Here is a 21,834-nt window from a genome sequence, read left to right on the forward strand (position 1 = left end):
GTCCTACATACACTTTAACATTTTGTCTGAAAATAAAATATACATTTTACTCATCTGCGTTTCCACTCCAGTCAGCAGATGGCGGTCTGAGACTTTAAGGCGATGCTGCTGGTGTGACGTATAATGTAGTGGACGGAACGATTCTTTCAACAGCAGCAACAGTTAGTCAGACACCTCGGTAGCTTGATAGACAACATAGACGAAACAATAAAGCTCTTTAGACGCTTTCGTGTATATTAGCCGCTGTGTTTTAAACACGCGTATGTCGTCTAGCGTTAGTTAGTTATCCGATTTCATATTTACGGTGTTGTTCTTGGTCAGCTAGCGGGCTGGTTAAGTTAGCATTAGCCTAAGCTAGCTAACATCCCCGACCATGAGTTCACTAAGCTACTCTCCTCCAGCTAAAGAAGAGGAGGTCTGCTGGACGGAGAAAGAAGCTCTCGTCAAAGAGGAGGATGAAGAGGAGAAGGATGTTACAATACAAAAACAAGTAGAGGGTGAGGCTGTTGCAGTGAAAGAAGAAGAGAAAGACGTTTCAGTGAAAGAAGAGGAAGATGTGTTCAAAGTGAAAGAGGAGGAGGATGTTACCGTAAAAGAAGAGGAGGAAGAGGGGGATGCAGTTTTTGGAGTGAAAGAGGAAGAGGAGGAGATGACTGTCACATCTAAAATGGAGGAGGAAGAAGAAGAGGAGGAAACTGGATATCTGGGCCCGGATTCCCAAACTCATCTTAAGGCATCCAATGGTTCTAACGATGAACTCAACCGTAAGATGGTTTTGAGAAACCGTTCCCTGATTAACACTAGTAAGTACTGTCTTAAATACAGAGGCACAAACTCGGCAGTTGTTGAACTGATGTGTGGTGTTAAAGCGGAAGTCTGTAGTTGCTACATCCATATTTGGACTTTTAAATTATTTATTTATAGGCATTGATTCTTGAAGAATATAACACATGCCTCATGAGCTTAGTTCAACTGTTGTACCCCATCAGAACCCCAAATAAGCTTTTTTTTTACTCCAGTGTTTAGAAACAATGTAAGCCTCAACATGGTTAAAACTATAATGTTGATATCATGGATGGTCAGTCCTTGCATCCATAGGTCTGTCTATGAATTTGAGAGTAGTTACATTTCTCCAGCCCCATCCATCATCTTATTACCAAAACAGTGGTGGAATTACAGGTTTGTTATTGTTTAAACTGCATATTGGTTGATTGATTGTGTAGCTTTTTTTTAATGGGACAACCTAGGATATAAACAGCAACAAAATGCCAGCCACTGGACCCAGGTTTGAGTTCAGCTCAGGGCCCCCCCTGAATTCACTACACAATGAATACAAGGACTGGCCATCCATGATGTCATAATGATAGTTTAACCAGGTTTCTAGGATATATAGTATATTCTAGAATTCATCCATGATGTCATAATGATAGTTTAACCAGGGTTTTAGGATATATAGTATATTCTAGAATTAATTAATATGTAACCGATGTGAAACGGCTAGCTACTTAGCGGTGGTGCGTGCTAAATAGTGTTTCAATCGGTGACGTCACTTGCTCTGAGACCTTGAAGTAGTGGTTCCCCTTGCTCTGCAAGGGACGCGGCTTTTGTGGAGCGATTGGTAACGATGCTTCGTGGGTGACTGTTGTTGATGTGTGCAGAGGGTCCCTGGTTCGCGCCCGGGTATGGGCGAGGGGACGGTCTAAAGTTATACTGTTACATATAGTATATTCTAGAATTCATCCGTGAGGTCATAATGAGAGTTTTAACCTACTTTTGAAGCTATACAGTGTTTGTTTACAAACAGTGGCGTCATACAGGCGTATATATTGGTTTCTGATGGGGTGAGACAGTTGAAACATGAGTCGTTTATAAGCTCTATTCTTCAGGAATCAATGGTGATATATTATATGGGTCTTTCTATAACTGCCAGTGTTGGTTTTCCTGTGTAGGTCAAATTGTTAGAGCTGTTGATAAGTCATTGTATAATATTCAGCCAATTGTTTTAGGGCTGACCGTAGTCTACTGGTCGATTGTTCTGTCGATGGGCTGTTTTGTTCACCGTGAGTCGTAAATACTCTATATATTCAACATTTTGTGGACACACCTTCAAATTAGTGGTTTCAGCTATTTCAGCCACATCCGTTGCTGACTGGTGAATAAAATCGAGAACACAGCCGTGCAATTTCCATCGACAAACACTGGTAGTAGAGTGGCCTTACTGAAGAGCTCTTACTTTAAATGTAGCACCATCATGGGATGCAACAAACACTGGTAGTAGAGTGGCCTTACTGAAGAGCTCTTACTTTAAATGTAGCACCATCATGGGATGCAACAAACACTGGTAGTAGAGTGGCCTTACTGAAGAGCTCTTACTTTAAATGTAGCACCATCATGGGATGCAACAAACACTGGTAGTAGAATGGCCTTACTGAAGAGCTCTTACTTTAAATGTAGCACCATCATGGGATGCAACAAACACTGGTAGTAGAATGGCCTTACTGAAGAGCTCTTACTTTAAATGTAGCACCATCATGGGATGCAACAAACACTGGTAGTAGAATGGCCTTACTGAAGAGCTCTTACTTTAAATGTAGCACCATCATGGGATGCAACAAACACTGGTAGTAGAATGGCCTTACTGAAGAGCTCTAACTTTAAATGTAGCACCATCATGGGATGCAACAAACACTGGTAGTAGAGTGGCCTTACTGAAGAGCTCTTACTTTAAATGTAGAACCATCATGGGATGCAACCTTTCCAACAAGTCAGTTTGTCAAATTTCTGCCCTGCTAGAGCTGCCTCGGGTCAACTGTAAGTGCTGTTACTGTGAAGTGGAAACCTCTAGGAGCAACAATGGCTCAGCCGCTAAGTGGTAGGCCACACAAGCTCACAGAACGGGACCTCCGAGTGCTCAAGCGCATTCCAAACTGCCTGTGGAAGCAACATCAGCACAATAACTGTTTGTCGGGAGCTTCATGAGATGGGTTTCCATGGTCGAGCAGTCACACACACACAAGCCTAAGATCACCATGCGCAATGCCATACGTCGGCTTGGTGTAAAGCTCGCCGCCATTGGACTCTGGAGTGATGAATCCCATCTGGCAGATGCCCGGACAACACTACCTGTCCGAATGCACAGTGTCAACTGTAAAGTTTGGTGGAAGTAATGATCTGGGGCTGTTTTTTCATGGTTCGGGCAACCTTAGTTCCAACGAAGGGAAAATTTAACACTACATCATACAATGACATTCTAGAATATTCTGTGCTTCCAACAGTTTGGCTCTTTCCTGTTGCAGCATGACAATGCCCCTGTGCATAAAACGAAGTCCAAACAGAAATGGTTTGATGAGATCGGTGTGGAAGAACTTGACTTGCCTGCACAGAGCCCTGACCTCAACCCCATCGAACACCTTAGGGATACATTGGTTTTAGCTTAATTGTCTAAGACAATTGAGGAGAGAGCAAACCCCAACTTCATTAGGTCTATAATCAATTGCCTAACTGTTGAATATGCCTGGCTTTATAAATCAGTACCAGTCAAAAGTTTGGACGCACCTACTCATTCAAGGCTTTTTCTTTATTTTTACTATTTTCTACATTGTAGAATAATAGTGAAGTCATCAAAACTATAAAATAACACACATGGAATCATGTAGTAACCAAAAAAGTGTTAAACAAACCAAAATGTATTTTATGTTTCAGATTCTTAAAATAGCCACCCTTTGCCTTGATGACAGCTTTGCACACTCTTGGCATTCTCTCAACCAGCTTCATGAGGTAGTCACCTGGAATGCATTTCAATTAACTTCTCTGGGATATGTGGGACGCTCGTGTTCCACCTCGACAACAGTCAGTGAAATTGCAGGGCGCCAAATTCCTCAAACATACAAGTATTATACACCATTTTAAAGATAAATCCAACCACAGTGTCCGATTTCAAAAAGGCTTTACGGCAAAAGCATACATTGTGATTATCTGAGGACAGCGCCTAGTCACAAAAAAACATACAGCCATTTTCCAGACAAAGAGAGGAGTCACAAAAAGCAGAAATAGAGAGAAAATGAATCACTAACCTTTGATGATCTTCATCAGATGACACTCATAGGACTTCATGTTACACAATACATGTATGTTTTGTTCGATAAAGTTAATATTTATATCCAAAAATCTCCATTTACATTGGCACGTTATGTTCTGTAATGTTTTGCCTCCAAAACGTCCGGTGATTTTGCAGAGAGCCACATCAATTTACAGAAATACTCATCATAAACGCTGATGAAAGATACAAGTGTAATACATAGAATTAAAGATAAACTTTTCCTTAATGCCACCGCTGTGTCAGATTTTTAAAAAGCTTTACGGCAAAAGCACACCATGCGATTATCTGACTACAGCGCTCAGCCACCAAAACAGGCCATACAGATACCCGCCATGTTGTGGAGTCAACAAAAGTTAGAAATATCATTATATATATTCACTTCATCGGAATGCACTCCCAGGAATCACAGTTCCACAATAAATGTTTGTTTTGTTCAATAAAGTCCATACTTATGTCCAAATACCTCCTTTTTGTTCTCGCATTTAGTTCACTATTCCAAATGCACTAGGCGCGGGCACTAAGTCCAGACCAAAATTCAAAAAAGTTCCATTACCGTTTGTAGAAACATGTCAAACAATGTATATAATCGATCTTTAGGATGTTTTTATCATAAATCTTCAATAATATTCCAACTGGACAATTCCTTTGTCTTTAGAAATGAAAAGGAACTGAGCTTGCGAGACTTAGCTCAAGGCTTTCTGCCAGACCCCTGTTTCAAACAGCTCTTATTCGCTCCCCCTTCACAGTAGAGGCCTGAAACAACGTTCTAAAGACTGTTGACATCTAGTGGAAGGTGTAGGAAGTGCAATATGACCCCATTTACACTGTATATTGGATAGGCAATCACTTGAAAAACTACAAACCTCAGATTTCCCACTTCCTGGTTGGATTTTTCTCAGGTTTTCTCCATATGAGTTCTGTTATACTCACAGACATCATTTAAACAGATTTAGAGTGTTTTCTTTCCAAATCTACCATACCCTACCTTCTGGGCCTGAGTAGCAGGCAGTTTACTCTGGGTACACTTTTCATCCAGACGTGATAAATACTGCCCCCTATCTCAAAGAAGTTTTAACAGGTGTTCCTTGTTAAGTTAATTTGTGGCATTTCTTTCCTCCTTAACTTCTTGCGTCGAGCCAACCCGGATCCGGGATCATGACTACAGCCTCAAGCCCATTACCATAACGCAACATTAAATATTCATGAAAATCGCAAATGAAATTAAATCAATATGCTAGCACTTTTTTGGGGTTCTCATAGGCTTACAATTGTTGTTTTGATTGTTGCTTGAACAGTCGCTAAGATAATATTTGCAAAATACTTATTTTTGATGCAGCAGTTGTTAGCTTGAATGCTAACGCTCATTGACAGGCTGGTAGCAAAGCTAGCCAATGAGCATTTTACTCACATGATATTACGCAGGACATTCAAATGAGCCTGTGAAATGCGCCCATAAGCAACCTGTAAATGGAGGCTATTTTTGCTGTCAGCCTATGAGACCTCCCCTGAGTTTTCCCCCACGGTGGTGAATTAGTGAATAGTCACAGAGCTTAATGTGAGTTTCCTTCAGTAGCATCCTGATCTTGCTCTGATAATGTGTGGTAATATTCAGAATACATTGTGAAAAACAAATACCTTCGCTCACCATTTCTGCCCACAGAGATGTACTACAACTAGATAACAGATATACTGCAACTAGATAACAGATATACTGCAACTAGATAACAGATATACTGCAACTAGAACTAGATAACAGATATACTGCAACTAGATAACAGATATACTACAACTAGAACTAGATAACAGATATACTGCAACTAGAACTAGATAACAGATATACTGCAACTAGATAACAGATATACTACAACTAGATAACAGATATACTGCAACTAGATAACAGATATACTGCAACTAGATAACAGATATACTGCAACTAGATAACAGATATACTACAACTAGATAACAGATATACTGCAACTAGAACTAGATAACAGATATACTACAACTAGATAACAGATATACTACAACTAGATAACAGATATACTACAACTAGATAACAGATATACTACAACTAGATAACAGATATACTACAACTAGATAACAGATATACTACAACTAGATAACAGATATACTGCAACTAGAACTAGATAACAGATATACTGCAACTAGATAACAGATATACTACAACTAGAACTAGATAACAGATACACTGCAACTAGATAACAGATATACTACAACTAGAACTAGATAACAGATATACTACAACTGGATAACAGATATACTGCAACTAGATAACAGATATACTGCAACTAGAACTAGATAACAGATACACTACAACTAGATAACAGATATACTGCAACTAGATAACAGATATACTACAACTAGATAACAGATATACTACAACTAGATAACAGATATACTACAACTAGATAACAGATATACTGCAACTAGAACTAGATAACAGATATACTACAACTAGATAACAGATATACTGCAACTAGAACTAGATAACAGATATACTACAACTAGATAACAGATATACTACAACTAGAACTAGATAACAGATATACTACAACTAGATAACAGATATACTACAACTAGAACTAGATAACAGATATACTGCAACTAGATAACAGATACACTGCAACTAGATAACAGATATACTACAACTAGATAACAGATATACTGCAACTAGAACTAGATAACAGATACACTGCAACTAGAACTAGATAACAGATATACTACAACTAGATAACAGATATACTGCAACTAGATAACAGATATACTGCAACTAGAACTAGATAACAGATATACTGCAACTAGAGAACAGATATACTGCAACTAGAGAACAGATATACTGCAACTAGATAACAGATATACTACAACTAGATAACAGATATACTACAACTAGATAACAGATATACTACAACTAGAGAACAGATATACTACAACTAGAACTAGATAACAGATATACTACAACTAGAACTAGATAACAGATATACTACAACTAGATAACAGATATACTACAACTAGAACTAGATAACAGATACACTGCAACTAGATAACAGATATACTACAACTAGATAACAGATATACTGCAACTAGATAACAGATATACTACAACTAGATAACAGATATACTGCAACTAGATAACAGATATACTGCAACTAGAGAACAGATATACTACAACTAGATAACAGATATACTACAACTAGATAACAGATATACTGCAACTAGAACTAGATAACAGATACACTGCAACTAGAACTAGATAACAGATATACTACAACTAGAACTAGATAACAGATATACTGCAACTAGATAACAGATATACTGCAACTAGAACTAGATAACAGATATACTGCAACTAGATAACAGATACACTGCAACTAGATAACAGATATACTACAACTAGATAACAGATATACTGCAACTAGAACTAGATAACAGATACACTGCAACTAGAACTAGATAACAGATATACTGTAGATAACAGATATACTGCAACTAGATAACAGATATACTGCAACTAGAACTAGATAACAGATATACTGCAACTAGAGAACAGATATACTGCAACTAGAGAACAGATATACTGCAACTAGATAACAGATATACTACAACTAGATAACAGATATACTACAACTAGATAACAGATATACTACAACTAGAGAACAGATATACTACAACTAGAACTAGATAACAGATATACTACAACTAGAACTAGATAACAGATATACTACAACTAGAACTAGATAACAGATATACTACAACTAGATAACAGATATACTACAACTAGAACTAGATAACAGATACACTGCAACTAGATAACAGATATACTACAACTAGATAACAGATATACTGCAACTAGATAACAGATATACTACAACTAGATAACAGATATACTGCAACTAGATAACAGATATACTGCAACTAGAGAACAGATATACTACAACTAGATAACAGATATACTACAACTAGATAACAGATATACTGCAACTAGATAACAGATATACTACAACTAGATAACAGATATACTACAACTAGATAACAGATATACTACAACTAGATAACAGATATACTGCAACTAGAACTAGATAACAGATATACTGCAACTGGATAACAGATATACTACAACTAGAACTAGATAACAGATATACTGCAACTAGATAACAAATATACTACAACTAGATAACAGATATACTGCAACTAGATAACAGATATACTGCAACTAGATAACAGATATACTACAACTAGATAACAGATATACTACAACTAGAACTAGATAACAGATATACTACAACTAGATAACAGATATACTACAACTAGATAACAGATATACTGCAACTAGATAACAGATATACTACAACTAGAACTAGATAACAGATATACTGCAACTAGATAACAGATATACTACAACTAGATAACAGATATACTACAACTAGATAACAGATATACTACAACTAGATAACAGATATACTACAACTAGAACTAGATAACAGATATACTGCAACTAGATAACAGATATACTGCAACTAGATAACAGATATACTGCAACTAGATAACAGATATACTACAACTAGAACTAGATAACAGATATACTACAACTAGATAACAGATATACTACAACTAGAACTAGATAACAGATACACTGCAACTAGATAACAGATATACTACAACTAGATAACAGATATACTGCAACTAGATAACAGATATACTACAACTAGATAACAGATATACTGCAACTAGATAACAGATATACTGCAACTAGAGAACAGATATACTACAACTAGATAACAGATATACTACAACTAGAACTAGATAACAGATATACTACAACTAGATAACAGATATACTGCAACTGGATAACAGATATACTACAACTAGATAACAGATATACTGCAACTAGATAACAGATATACTGCAACTAGATAACAGATATACTGCAAATAGAACTAGATAACAGATACACTGCAACTAGATAACAGATATACTACAACTAGAACTAGATAACAGATATACTACAACTAGATAACAGATATACTACAACTAGATAACTGATATACTGCAACTGGATAACAGATATACTGCAACTAGATAACAGATATACTGCAACTGGATAACAGATATACTGCAAATAGAACTAGATAACAGATACACTGCAACTAGATAACAGATATACTACAACTGGATAACAGATATACTACAAATAGAACTAGATAACAGATATACTACAACTAGATAACAGATATACTGCAACTAGATAACAGATACACTGCAACTAGATAACAGATATACTGCAACTGGATAACAGATATACTACAACTAGATAACAGATATACTGCAAATAGAACTAGATAACAGATACACTGCAACTACAACTAGATAACAGATACACTGCAACTACAACTAGACAACAGTTATACTGCATATTGGTGACCAAGAGTCATCTGCTTAGGTTTTCAACAACTGTAATAACTTATTTCTACAATCATCCACTTTACTACTGTGAAAAAATATGACTAAATATGACTGTTGTGGCTCACTTGACTGTTAAGAAAATAGTCCGTTTGTGAAAAGCTTTTAAACATTCATTACAGATGTAAGCTTCACCTTTTAGCTCAAATAAACAGTGGATTTCTGCTGTTGTGGGCCTTTAACCATCTGTCTGACTTTGTTGTTCAAACAGGAGAGAGACATGACTATCGTGGATCCTCTGGGGAGCCTCAAACACATCATGATGCTGAAGAGGCAGAGGAGAGTCCCCCCAGATCAGAACACCTCAAGAAACACCAGTGGAAACCCACAGGAAAGAAATCTCACCACTGCTCTGACTGTGGGAAGAGATTCACCTCTTCAACAGACCTTAAAAGACATCAGAGAATCCATACAGGAGAGAAACCTTATAGCTGTGATCGGTGTGGGAAGAGTTTTACTACATCTAGCCAGCTGACTATACACCAGAGAATACACACAGGAGAGAAACCTTACCACTGCTCTGACTGTGGAACAAGTTTTGTTTCTTCCCAATATTTAAAATCACACAAGAGAACACACACAATAGCGAAACCTTACCACTGCTCTGACTGTGGAAAGTGTTTTGTTTCTTCACAATATTTAAAATCACACCAGAAAACACACACAGGAGAGAAGCCTTATAGCTGTGATCAATGTGGGAAGAGTTTTAGTCACTCAAGCAACTTGATGGTACATTTGAGAACGCACACTGGAGAGAAACCTTATAGCTGTGATCAATGTGGCAAGAGTTTTACTTCATCTAGTCAGCTGACTATACACAAGAGAACACACACAGGAGATAAACCTTACCACTGCTCTGACTGTGGAAAGAGTTTTGTTTCGTCCCAATATTTAAAATCACACCAGAAAACACACAAAGGAGAGAAGCCTTATAGCTGTGATCAATGTGGGAGGAGTTTTACTCACTCAAGCAACATGATATCACACCAGAGAACACACACAGGAGCGAAACCTTGTGGCGGTAATCAATGTGGGAAGAGGTTTACTCAGCCAAACATCCTGATAGCCCACCAGAGAACTCACACAGGAGAGAAACCTTTTAGCTGTGATCAATGTGGGAAGAGTTACTCTGGTAAAAGATCTCTGATAAAACATCAGAAAATACATACATGAAAGGGTTGTTTCATGATATCAATGAAATGATGTCACAATGTAGAATGTTTTAACATTGTAGTAGGAGTGTTCTAATGATGTCACAATGTAGAATGTTTTAACATTGTAGTAGGAGTGTTCTAATGATGTCATAATGTAGAATGTTTTAACATTGTAGTAGGAGTATTTTAATGTCACAATGTAGAATGCTTTAACATTGTAGTAGGAGTATTTTAATGATGTCACAATGTAGAATGTTTTAACATTGTAGGAGGAGTATTCTAATGATGTCACAATGTAGAACCCTAAACGTTTGTCCCCTGTTCTGTTGATTTCAGCATGATATGGATATTAGCCTCATTGAGAAAAGTCCAGGCTCTGAATTGAAAGAGTAGTGTTTATATGATTAACACAAATAAAGCACAAATAAAGTGTAGCGTTTCACTTCCTGTGTTGGCGACCTACTTGAATCAAACTGCAACACTTTAAATGTAGCGAGCTGTTTTCTACAAATTTACCTCTAAATAGTGATGTACACATTATTCACACATTCCGTGTGGTGTTTGAGCTGTTACTTTTAACGGGACTTGCAAACTCATCTCCCCCCTCTTGCGCAATTGATTTCAACGTGATATTGATGAGTTATGACAAATAAGTGTTGCGTTCCTTTGTTTAGCGACCCCTAAATTTAAATGCATCACTCCCAAATGTAGCTGACTGTCTTCTGCAGGTTGTCCTCTAACCAGGGAGGTAAAATATATCTCCCATTTCCATGTGTTTTTTTAGTTGTGTTTGTTTCAACAGCACGTACAACCTGATTTCCCCCCTAATCGATATCAGTGATTTATTACTACTTGTCAAAACAACAGTGTTTCTGGTGCTTGTGCAGTTTATAAGGAGCTTGTTTATTTATTGTTTATTTTTTTAATAGTAATATGATTATTGTGGCAGATGTTTGTGGACATTTTATGGCACATTTTACGTTTAGGTTTTCAATTTATCTCAAACCATTTCTGCATATTGGTTATTGATTTGGAGAAGTTAAAACTGTTTTGATATTGGGGCTAACCCACCTAGGAAAATGTTGTTGAAAAGACGTTGAAAATAAGACGTCCAAATCTACGTTCGGTTTTGGTTGAAAGTCGGAAGAACTTTTTTCAGGTTTCAATGACAACAAAACAACTAAATTTCAACGTACTTGCAGCCTATACATATGGATGCAGTATATTTTTAAAACTTGGACCAACTTATGATTTTTTTTTTTTTTTAAACAATCATCCAGTATTGACAACATTCAAGTGCTAATTGTCTTTATTCCACTACTGAAGAAGCATGTCTCAAATCACCTCATATTTCAAACATTCAGCCTGACAACATATACATGTTTTATTATTCCTCACCGTTCAGTTCATTATCTCCAATACATAAGGGTACATTTGTCTCCGTATCCAAATCAGATGGTTGGCGTTCCGAAGGTCCAACTTCGACAGTCGCCCCCTGGAGAGGCTCGAAAGCCGAGGAGTGGTAGCGGTTAAGGCCCTGGTAGTCGATATTTTTATTTTATTTTACTAGGCAAGTCAGTTAAGAACAAATTCTTATTTTCAATGACGGCCTAGGAACAGTGGGTTAATGGGTTAACTGCCTGTTCAGGGGCAGAACGACAGATTTTGTACCTTGTCAGCTCGGGGATTTGAACTTGCAACCTTTCGGTTACTAGTCCAATGCTCTAACCGCTAGGGTACCCTGCCGCCCCATATAGTAACTCAAAGCTGCCTCTCCATGCCTCTTGGTCCCCCTCAGGTTCTCTAGTAGGCTAGTTCAGAGTCTGGGGGCATAGTAACTCAAGGCTGCCTCTCCATGCCTCTTGGTACGGGAGACTTGTGTCCTTCTCCACAAAGAAGAACCCTGCGCCCAGAGATGTACCCGTTGTCTTGGTTTCCGGACCAGACAGGGAATGAAGCCGTCCTTGAGGCGGTGTAGTACCAGGCAGGAGGTCAGAGGTCAGGGCAGAGTCATAGGGTCGATGTGGCGCGGGCCTTGTTGAAAATCTCCCGGCAAGGCACAGAGCAGAACGGGTTCCAACACAGGATTGAACCAGTATCCCAGTTGATCAGGGGGCCTCTGGAGTTATGACAATCCCAAAACCACAGGTGCATGAGGAGATTCAATGAGCAGGAACTGCATGAACTCACTGTGGTTATCTGACACTCGCTGGTTGATAGGAATCATACTGTGAGTGACCCTGCCAATAGAGCGTCTGTCCAATGCCTTGACGTCCATGGAAACGGAGAGGAGTTGTGTGGAGATACGCAGCTCCGACACCAGGGTAGTGTCCATTAAGCTCTCGTCGGCCCCAAAATCCAGAAGTACCTGGAGAGATTTAGACTGGTCACCCAACAACAGGATGGCATTTTTTTTATTTTTTTTTATTAAACCAGGTAGGCTAGTTGAGAACGAATTCTCATTTGCAACTGCGACCTGGCCAAGATAAAGCATAGCAGTTCGACACAAACAACAACACAGAGTTACACATGGAATAAACAAAACATACAGTCAATAATACAGTAGAAAAAAGAAAACAAAAAAAGTCTATAAACAGTGAGTGCAAATGAGGTAAGATAAGGGAGGTAAGGCAATAAATAGGCCATGGTGGCGAAGTAATTACAATATAGCAATTAAACACTGGAATGGTAGATGTGCAGAAGATGAATGTGCAAGTAGAGATACTGGGGTGCAAAGGAGTAAGATAAATACATACAGTAGTTGGATGGGCTGTTTACAGATGGAAGAAGCAAAATAAATAAATACCAGTATGTGGATGAGGTAGGTAGATAGATGGTCTGTTTACAGATGGACTATGTACAGGTGCAGTGATCTGTGAGCTGCTCTGACAGCTGGTGCTTAAAGCTAGTGAGGAAGATATGAGTCTCCAGCTTCAGTGATTTTGCAGTTTGTTCCAGTCATTGGCAGCAGAGAACTGGAAGGAAAGGCTTTGGGGGTGACCAGTGAGATATACCTGCTGGAGTGTGTGCTACAAGTGGGTGCTGCTATGGTGACCAGGGAGCTGAGATAAGGTGGGGCTTTACCTAGCAGAGACTTGTAGATAACCTGTAGCCAGTGGGTTTGGTGATGAGTATGAAGCGAGGGCCAACCAACCAGAGCGTACAGGTCTCAGTGGTGGGTAGTGTATGGGGCTTTGGTGACAAAACGGATGGCACTGTGATAGACTGCATCCAATTTGTTGAGTAGAGTGTTGGAGGCTATTTTATAGATGACATCGCCGAAGTCAAGGATCGGTAGGATGGTCAGTATTACGAGGGTATGTTTGGCAGCATGAGTGAAGCATGCTTTGTTGCGATATAGGAAACCGATTCTAGATTTAATTTTCTATTGGAGATGCTTAATGTGAGTCTGGATGGAGAGTTTACAGTCTAACCAGACACCTAGGTATTTGTAGTTGTCCACATATTCTAAGTCAGAGCCGTCAAGAGTATTTATGCTGGACGGGCGGGCAGTGATCGATTGAATAGCATGCATTTAGTTTTACTTGCATTTAAGAGCAGTTGGAGGCCACGGAAGGAGAGTTGTATGGCATTGAAGCTCGTCTGGAGGATAACACAGTGTCCAAAGAGAGGCCAGAAGTATACAGAATGGTGTCGTCTGCATAGAGGTGGATCAGAGAATCACCAGCAGCAAGAGTAACATCATTGATGTATACAGAGAAGAGAGTCGGCCCGAGAATTGAACCATGTGGCACCCTCATAGATACTGCCAGAGGTCCTGACAACAGGCCCTCCAATTTGACACACTGAACTCTGTCAGAGAAGTAGTTGATGAACCAGGCGAGGCAATAATTTGAGAAACCAAGGCTGTCGAGTCTGCCAATAAGAATGTGGTGATTGACAGAGTCGAAAGCCTTGGCCAGATCGATGAATACGGCTGCACAGTAATGTCTCTTATCGATGACGGTTATGATGTCGTTTAGGACCTTGAGCGTGGCTGAGGTGCACCCTTGACCAGCTCTGAAACCAGATTGCATAGCGGAGAAGGTACGGTGGGATTCGAAATGGTCGGTAATCTGTTTGTTAACTTGGCTTTCGAAGACCTTAGAAATACAGGGTAGGATAGATATAGGTCTGTAGCAGTTTGGGTCTAGAGTGTCACCCCTTTGAAGAGGCGGATGACCGCGGCCGCATTCCAATCTTTGGGAATCTCAGACGATGCGAAAGAGAGGTTGAACAGGCTAGTAATAGGGATTGCAACAATTTCGGCAGGTAATTTTAGAAAGAGAGGGTCCATATTGTCTAGTCCGGCTGATTTGTAGGGGTCCAGATTTTGCAGCTCTTTCAGAACATCAGCTATCTGGATTTGGATGAAGGAGAAATGTTGGGTGCTTTGGGTTGCTGTGGAGGGTGCCGGGCAGTTTACCGGGGTAGCCAGGTGGAAAGCATGGCCAGCCGTACAGAAATGCAGTGAGCAGCTGGGAGGAGGTGTTCTTATTCTCCATGGACTTTACAGTGTCCCAGAACTTTTTTGAGTTTGTACTACAGGATGCAAATTTCTGTTTGAAAAAGCTAGCCTTAGCTGCCTGTGTATATTGGTTCCTAACTTCCCTGAAAAGTTGCATATCACGGGGGCTATTCGATGCTAATGCAGAACACCACAGGATGTTTTTGTGCTGGTCAAGGGCAGACAGGTCTGGAGTGAACCAAGGACTACATCTATTCCTAGTTCTACATTTTTTGAATGGGGCATGCTTATTTAAGATGGTGAGGAAGGCACTTTTAAAGAATAACCAGGTGGCATCTACTGAAGGGATGAGGTCAATGTCATTCCAGGATACCCCAGCCAGGTCGATTAGAAAGGCCTGCTCGCAGAAGTGTTTCAGGTAGCATTTGACAGTGATGAGGGGTGGTCGTTTGGTCACAGACCCATTACGGATGCAGGCAATGAGGCAGTGGTCGCTGAGATCTTGATTGAAAACAGCAGAGGTGTATTTGGAGGGTGAGTTAGTTAGGATGATATCTATGAGGGTGCCCGTGTTTATGGATTTGGGGTTGTGCCTGGTAGGTTCATTGATAATTTGTGTGAGTTTGAGGGCATCAAGCTTAGATTGTAGGATGGCCGGGGTGCTAAGCATGTCCCAGTTTTGGTCACCTAGCAGCACGAGCTCAGAAGATAGATGGGGGGCAATCAAATCACATATGGTATCGAGGGCACAGCTGGGGGCAGAGGGTGGTCTATAGCAAGCGGCAACAGTCAGAGACTTGTTTCTGGTAAGGTGAATTTTTAGAAGTAGAAGCTCGAATTATTTGGGTACCGACTGCTCGCAGGGCTTTTATGTACTCTGCGCCATCGTCTTGGAACACCTTACAAAATTATTTTAAACTGGAAGAACTTGTCCCGATTGGTGTTTTTAAATCACTGATGAAGGATTTTGAGGCTGATTCCCTGACCTGTCAATGTTTTTACTTTGCTGTTTTATATTCTTGTGAATTCAATGGTTTTTACTAGATTACTTGTAGTTTTTCATGTTGTCTGTCGGTAATTTTCTTGTAATGACTTGGTGCTGCCTATCTTGGCCAGGGCGCTCTTGAAAAAGAGATTTTAATCTCAATGAGCCCTTCCTTGTTAAATAAAGGTAAAAAAGACATTTAAAAAAAAGAAAACTCTGCAGGCTCTGGCAGTGCTCCTCCTGCTCCTCCTTGCACAAAGGCGGAGGTAGCGGTCCTGCTGCTGGGTTGTTGTCCTCCTACGGCCTCCTCCACGTCTCCTGATGTACTGGCCTGTCTCCTGGTAGCGCCTCCATGCTCTGGACACTACGCTGACAGACACAGCAAACCTTCTTGCCACAGCTCGCATTGATGTGCCATCCTGGATGAGCTGCACTACCTGAGCCACTTGTGTGGGTTGTAGACTCCGTCTCATGCTACCACTAGAGTGAAAGCACCGCCAGCATTCAAAAGTGACCAAAACATCAGCCAGGAAGCATAGGAACTGAGAAGTGGTCTGTGGTTACCACCTGCAGAACCACTCCTTTATTGGGGGTGTCTTGCTAATTGCCTATAATTTCCACCTGTTGTCTATTCCATTTGCACAACAGCATGTGAAATTTATTGTCAATCAGTGTTGCTTCCTAAGTGGACAGTTTGATTTCACAGAAGTGTGATTGACTTGGAGTTACATTGTGTTGTTTAAGTGTTCCCTTTATCTTTTTGAGCAGTGTAGTACCGAGGGCACAGCTGGGGGCAGAGGGAGGTCTTTGTGTTGTTTAAGTGTTCCCTTTATCTTTTTGAGCAGTGTAGTATCGAGGGCACAGCTGGGGGCAGAGGGAGGTCTTTGTGTTGTTTCTGGATGCATTTTGAGAAGTAGAAGCTCAAATCGTTTGGGTACAGACTTAGCCTGCAGAGTTCTGTATTACTTTCTCTCTTTGCAGTAGATTGCAACACCGCCCCCTTTGGCAGTTCTATCTTGGCGGAAAACGTTATAGTTAGCAATGGAGATTTCAGGGTTTTTGGTGGTTTTCCTAAGCCAGGATTCAGACACGGCTAAGACATCTGGGTTGGCAGAGTGTGCTAAAGCAGCGAGTAAAACAAACTTCGGGAGTCGGCTTCTAATGTTAACATGCATGAAACCAAGGCTTTTACGTTTACAGAAGTCAACAAATGAGAGGGCCTGGGGAGTGGGAGTGGAGCTAGGCACTGCAGGACCTGGATTAACCTCCACATCACCAGAGGAACAGAGGAGAAGTAGGATAAGGGTACGGCTAAAGACTATACGAACTGGCCGTCTAGCACGTTCAGAACAGAGAGTAAAAGGAGCAGGTTTCTGGGCACGATAGCATAGATTCAAGGCATAGTGTACAGACAAAGGTAAGGTAGGATGTGAGTACATTGGAGGTAAACCTAGGCATTGAGTAATGATGAGAGAGATATAGTCTCTAGAGACGTTTAAACCAGGTGATATCATTGCATATGTAGGAGGTTGAACAACATGGTTGGTTAAGGCATATTGAGCAGGGCTAGAGGCTCTACAGTGAAATAAGACAGTAATCACTAACCAGGACAGTAGTGGACAAGGCATATTGATATTAGAGAGAGGGATGCATAGCCTAGTGAACATATGGGTCCAGTGAGTGGTTGGGCTGGCTGGGGATACGTCAATTCAGACAGCTAGCTGGGCCGGGGGTAGCAAGCTAGCAGAAGGCTAGCGGGCCGGCTATCAGCAAGCTAGCAGAAGACGTAGGAAGTCTGTTTATATCCTCCTCGTGCATTTCCGTCGGTAGACCAGTCGTGATGGATTAGTGGGGCTCCGTGTGGTAAAGGGCACCAGTTCAATTGGCAAAATAGGTATAGTGGCCCAAGAAATTGTTCGATGGATCTATTCAGCTAGCAGCCGATACGCTCTAGACAGCTAACGTTAGCAGGCCGCAAGGGCTAATGGGGCTAACAGTTGAGAAAAACTCAGCAGATATACCATCAGTCCCAGGAGACGTATTATTTCTAAGTTGTTCAATAGCATAAATGATCTCTTCAACTATAATAGAGTCATCACACTGTTTCCTTGTCAGCCTCACCAATTGATTTCACATCCCCCAGAGAGTCAAAAAAATAATGTTTGAGAAAATCTCACAGTACTTAGAACTATATAAATTCCTGTAGAAGTTGGAACTAAAGTCAGAGACTAATTTGGGATTGTCTGTGATGAGACCATTAATATTTAATTGTTGAATTGTATTATTTTTAAGAGTGGTCTTTTTCTAACCTGAAAAAAAAAAAGATGAATTTTGTTCATTCTCCTCCAGCCACTTCTTCCCAGATCTGACAAAGTCTCCCTCTGCTTTCAGTTCATACATATCATCCAACTTGTGTTGTAGCTCAAACAGAACAGATTTGTCCTCTCTGAGAGACTTTCAACAGACTTTTGAACAAGACAGGTGATCTTTGTAATTATACTTCTTCAGCTCTCCTCGTCTTGACAAGAATACTCCCATATATTCTTAAATATTTTCCAACCTCATATTTAAAAGACTAGTATACTCTTCTTTAAAACATGTTTTATTTATTTATTATTGTTTTTTTTTTACTTTGAGATTTATTTTTTATTTTTTTACTAACAACAAATCAATACAGGAAGTACATGTGGGAACACAAGTATCTATAAATAATATACAAAGGACAATTGGCCTGGGGGCGGGGCTATGGGCGGGGCCAGGGAGGTATAATATCACATTACACTCAGACCTTAAGGGACATACAAGGGACATTTATAATTCTAATAGCTTTTTTTTTTTGTAGAGTATTAAATTGTCTGAAAATACAGTTCAATTTATGTTTGTAAGGTAAGAAAATTGAGTTTTGTTTGTAAATTTACATTTGGGAATATGAAATATGGCCAAAAGATTAATTAAATGAATTACATAAAATTGTTTCAGCTTATTTCTATCATAAATAAAGAATCCAAGCAGTACATCTCTCCATAATAGTGTAACATCTTCATAAATGTGTTCAATTATAAATCTACTGATGTCTTGCCACAGATTCCTTACATGAATACAATGCCAAAAAAGATGCAACACTGTTTCTGGGTGGTCATTGCAAAAGGTACAATTTGAGTTGATGTATATTTTTTTAACTTCTTCATATAGTGGTTGGCAGGATAATATTTATGAATAATTTAAAAAGAAACTTCCTGAATTTTGTTAATAAGTAGGTATGTGTGTGGCAACATCCAGACTTTCTTCCAACAGATATTATCAATAAATCCGTTCCAATAAGGAATGACAGTTATAGATACAACATCCTGCTGAAACAAGGTTTGTATCGCTCTGTTGTTGAATGGACCAAAAGAGAAACAAATCTTTCCTACCGATGAATCAACATGGTCAATAGAAGGTAGGCTCTGAGGGTCAGGTCTTTCCTACTGATGAGTCAACAGGGTCAATAGAAGGTAGGCTCTGAGGGTCAGGTCTTTCCTACTGATGAGTCAACAGGGTCAATAGAAGGTAGGCTCTGAGGGTCAGGTCTTTCCTACTGATGAGTCAACAGGGTCAATAGAAGGTAGGCTCTTTCCTACTGAGGGTCAGGTCTTTCCTACTGATGAGTCAACAGGGTCAATAGAAGGTAGGCTCTGAGGGTCAGGTCTTTCCTACTGATGAGTCAACAGGGTCAATAGAAGGTAGGCTCTGAGGGTCAGGTCTTTCCTACTGATGGGTCAGGGGTCAATAGAAGGTAGGCTCTGAGGGTCAGGTCTTTCCTGATGAGTCAACAGGGTCAATAGAAGGTAGGCTCTGAGGGTCAGGTCTTTCCTACTGATGAGTCAACAGGGTCAATAGAAGGTAGGCTCTGAGGGTCAGGTCTTTCCTACTGATGAGTCAACAGGGTCAATAGAAGGTAGGCTCTGAGGGTCAGGTCTTTCCTACTGATGAGTCAACAGGGTCAATAGAAGGTAGGCTCTGAGGGTCAGGTCTTTCCTACTGATGAGTCAACAGGGTCAATAGAAGGTAGGCTCTGAGGGTCAGGTCTTTCCTACTGATGAGTCAACAGGGTCAATAGAAGGTAGGCTCTGAGGGTCAGGTCTTTCCTACTGATGAGTCAACAGGGTCAATAGAAGGTAGGCTCTGAGGGTCAGGTCTTTCCTACTGATGAGTCAACAGGGTCAATAGAAGGTAGGCTCTGAGGGTCAGGTCTTTCCTACTGATGAGTCAACAGGGTCAATAGAAGGTAGGCTCTGAGGGTCAGGTCTTTCCTAATGAGTCAATGAGTCAACAGGGTCAATAGAAGGTAGGCTCTGAGGGTCAGGTCTTTCCTACTGATGAGTCAACAGGGTCAATAGAAGGTAGGCTCTGAGGGTCAGGTCTTTCCTACTGATGAGTCAACAGGGTCAATAGAAGGTAGGCTCTGAGGGTCAGGTCTTTCCTACTGATGAGTCAACAGGGTCAATAGAAGGTAGGCTCTGAGGGTCAGGTCTTTCCTACTGATGAGTCAACAGGGTCAATAGAAGGTAGGCTCTGAGGGTCAGGTCTTGACACATTCCTGAATACTAAAACAACACCGGAGGGAATGGCATCTAAAACAATTGCAAAATCTTTCGGTGTTACAGGGACCTTGTAAAGTGATAAGAATTCCTTATAACTGAGTTAAAGACCCTCTGCATTTACCAGTTGTCTCACCAATAGGATATTATTTCGGAACCAATATCCTAAAAACAGAGAGGTATTTTTATACAATATATCCCGATTATTCCATATATAATACCTGTGAGGAGAAAAAAATTATGCTTATAAATTAAGGACCATGACAAGAAAACCTGCTGACCAGCCGTAGAGAAATGCAAAGTTCCAATTTCACTGGAACTTTGTCAATATTATAATTACAAACCAACGTGAAGTTAAGGCCACCAAAAGTAGAGAAGACATGATGAGGAATACAATTTCACATAGAAGTGGGTCTTCTTAGGAATTGTTTTATCCAATTGATCTTCAGAAGTCCAGAAGATTCAGCCCATCATACTCATAAGTGTTCATTTACAACAGGTTTCCTAATGTAATGGGGACGTGATACTAGGATATCAACTCTTTTTTCATTTTAATGTTTTATTTATAGTTTTTTACTTGTATTTTTTTATTTGTATTATTAACAACAAATCAATACATAAAGTACATGAGAGAACACAAGTATGTATAGACTATAAACAACGGACATTCGGGCTAGGGGCGGGGCTGGGGGCGGGGCTAGGGGGTACAATATCACATTACAATTACACAAGGACCTTAAGGGGCATACATATACTTACAATATGAACTCAGTAGCACAGACTTGATCCATATGACGTTGAGAAATAGTGAATTGTGGGAAGTTTAGAAGATACCCTGTTTGTGCTTATAGGTAACCAGATCATGACTGCAACTCATGTACTAAGTCTTTAACCACACAGTGTTGTTACATTGGTGAGTAAAAAACCCATGCTTCCTACGCTTTAACATTTTGTCTGAAAATAAAATATACATTTTCTCTCATCTGCGTTTCCACTCCAGTCAGCAGATGGCGGTCTGAGACTTTAAGGCGATGCTGTTGGTGTGACGTATAATCTAGTGGACGGAACGA

The 21,834-nt window shown here is 39.9% G+C and overlaps 1 protein-coding gene across 1 annotated transcript; it reads left to right on the top strand.

Annotated features, from left to right (window-relative positions):
- Positions 1-139: 139 nt before the first annotated feature.
- LOC135559967 (zinc finger protein 391-like) lies at positions 140-11,163 on the top strand. The gene is made up of 2 exons (XM_065000871.1): positions 140-803; positions 9,789-11,163. The coding sequence occupies exons 1-2, from the start codon at positions 374-376 to the stop codon at positions 10,748-10,750; spliced, it is 1,392 nt and encodes a 463-aa protein (XP_064856943.1). The 5' UTR covers positions 140-373; the 3' UTR covers positions 10,751-11,163.
- The last annotated feature ends 10,671 nt before the right edge of the window (positions 11,164-21,834 follow it).

This window comes from Oncorhynchus nerka, linkage group LG15, assembly GCF_034236695.1.
Source record: "Oncorhynchus nerka isolate Pitt River linkage group LG15, Oner_Uvic_2.0, whole genome shotgun sequence".
Classification (NCBI taxonomy): Eukaryota; Metazoa; Chordata; class Actinopteri; order Salmoniformes; family Salmonidae; genus Oncorhynchus; species Oncorhynchus nerka.

Excerpts from the sequence above, each read along its gene's own strand:
- LOC135559967 (XM_065000871.1), top strand. The coding sequence starts at position 374 with ATGAGTTCACTAAGCTACTCTCCTCCAGCTAAAGAAGAGGAGGTCTGC. Across the intron at positions 804-9,788 it reads CCGTTCCCTGATTAACACTA|GAGAGAGACATGACTATCGT; the intron begins GTAAGTACTGTC and ends TTGTTCAAACAG.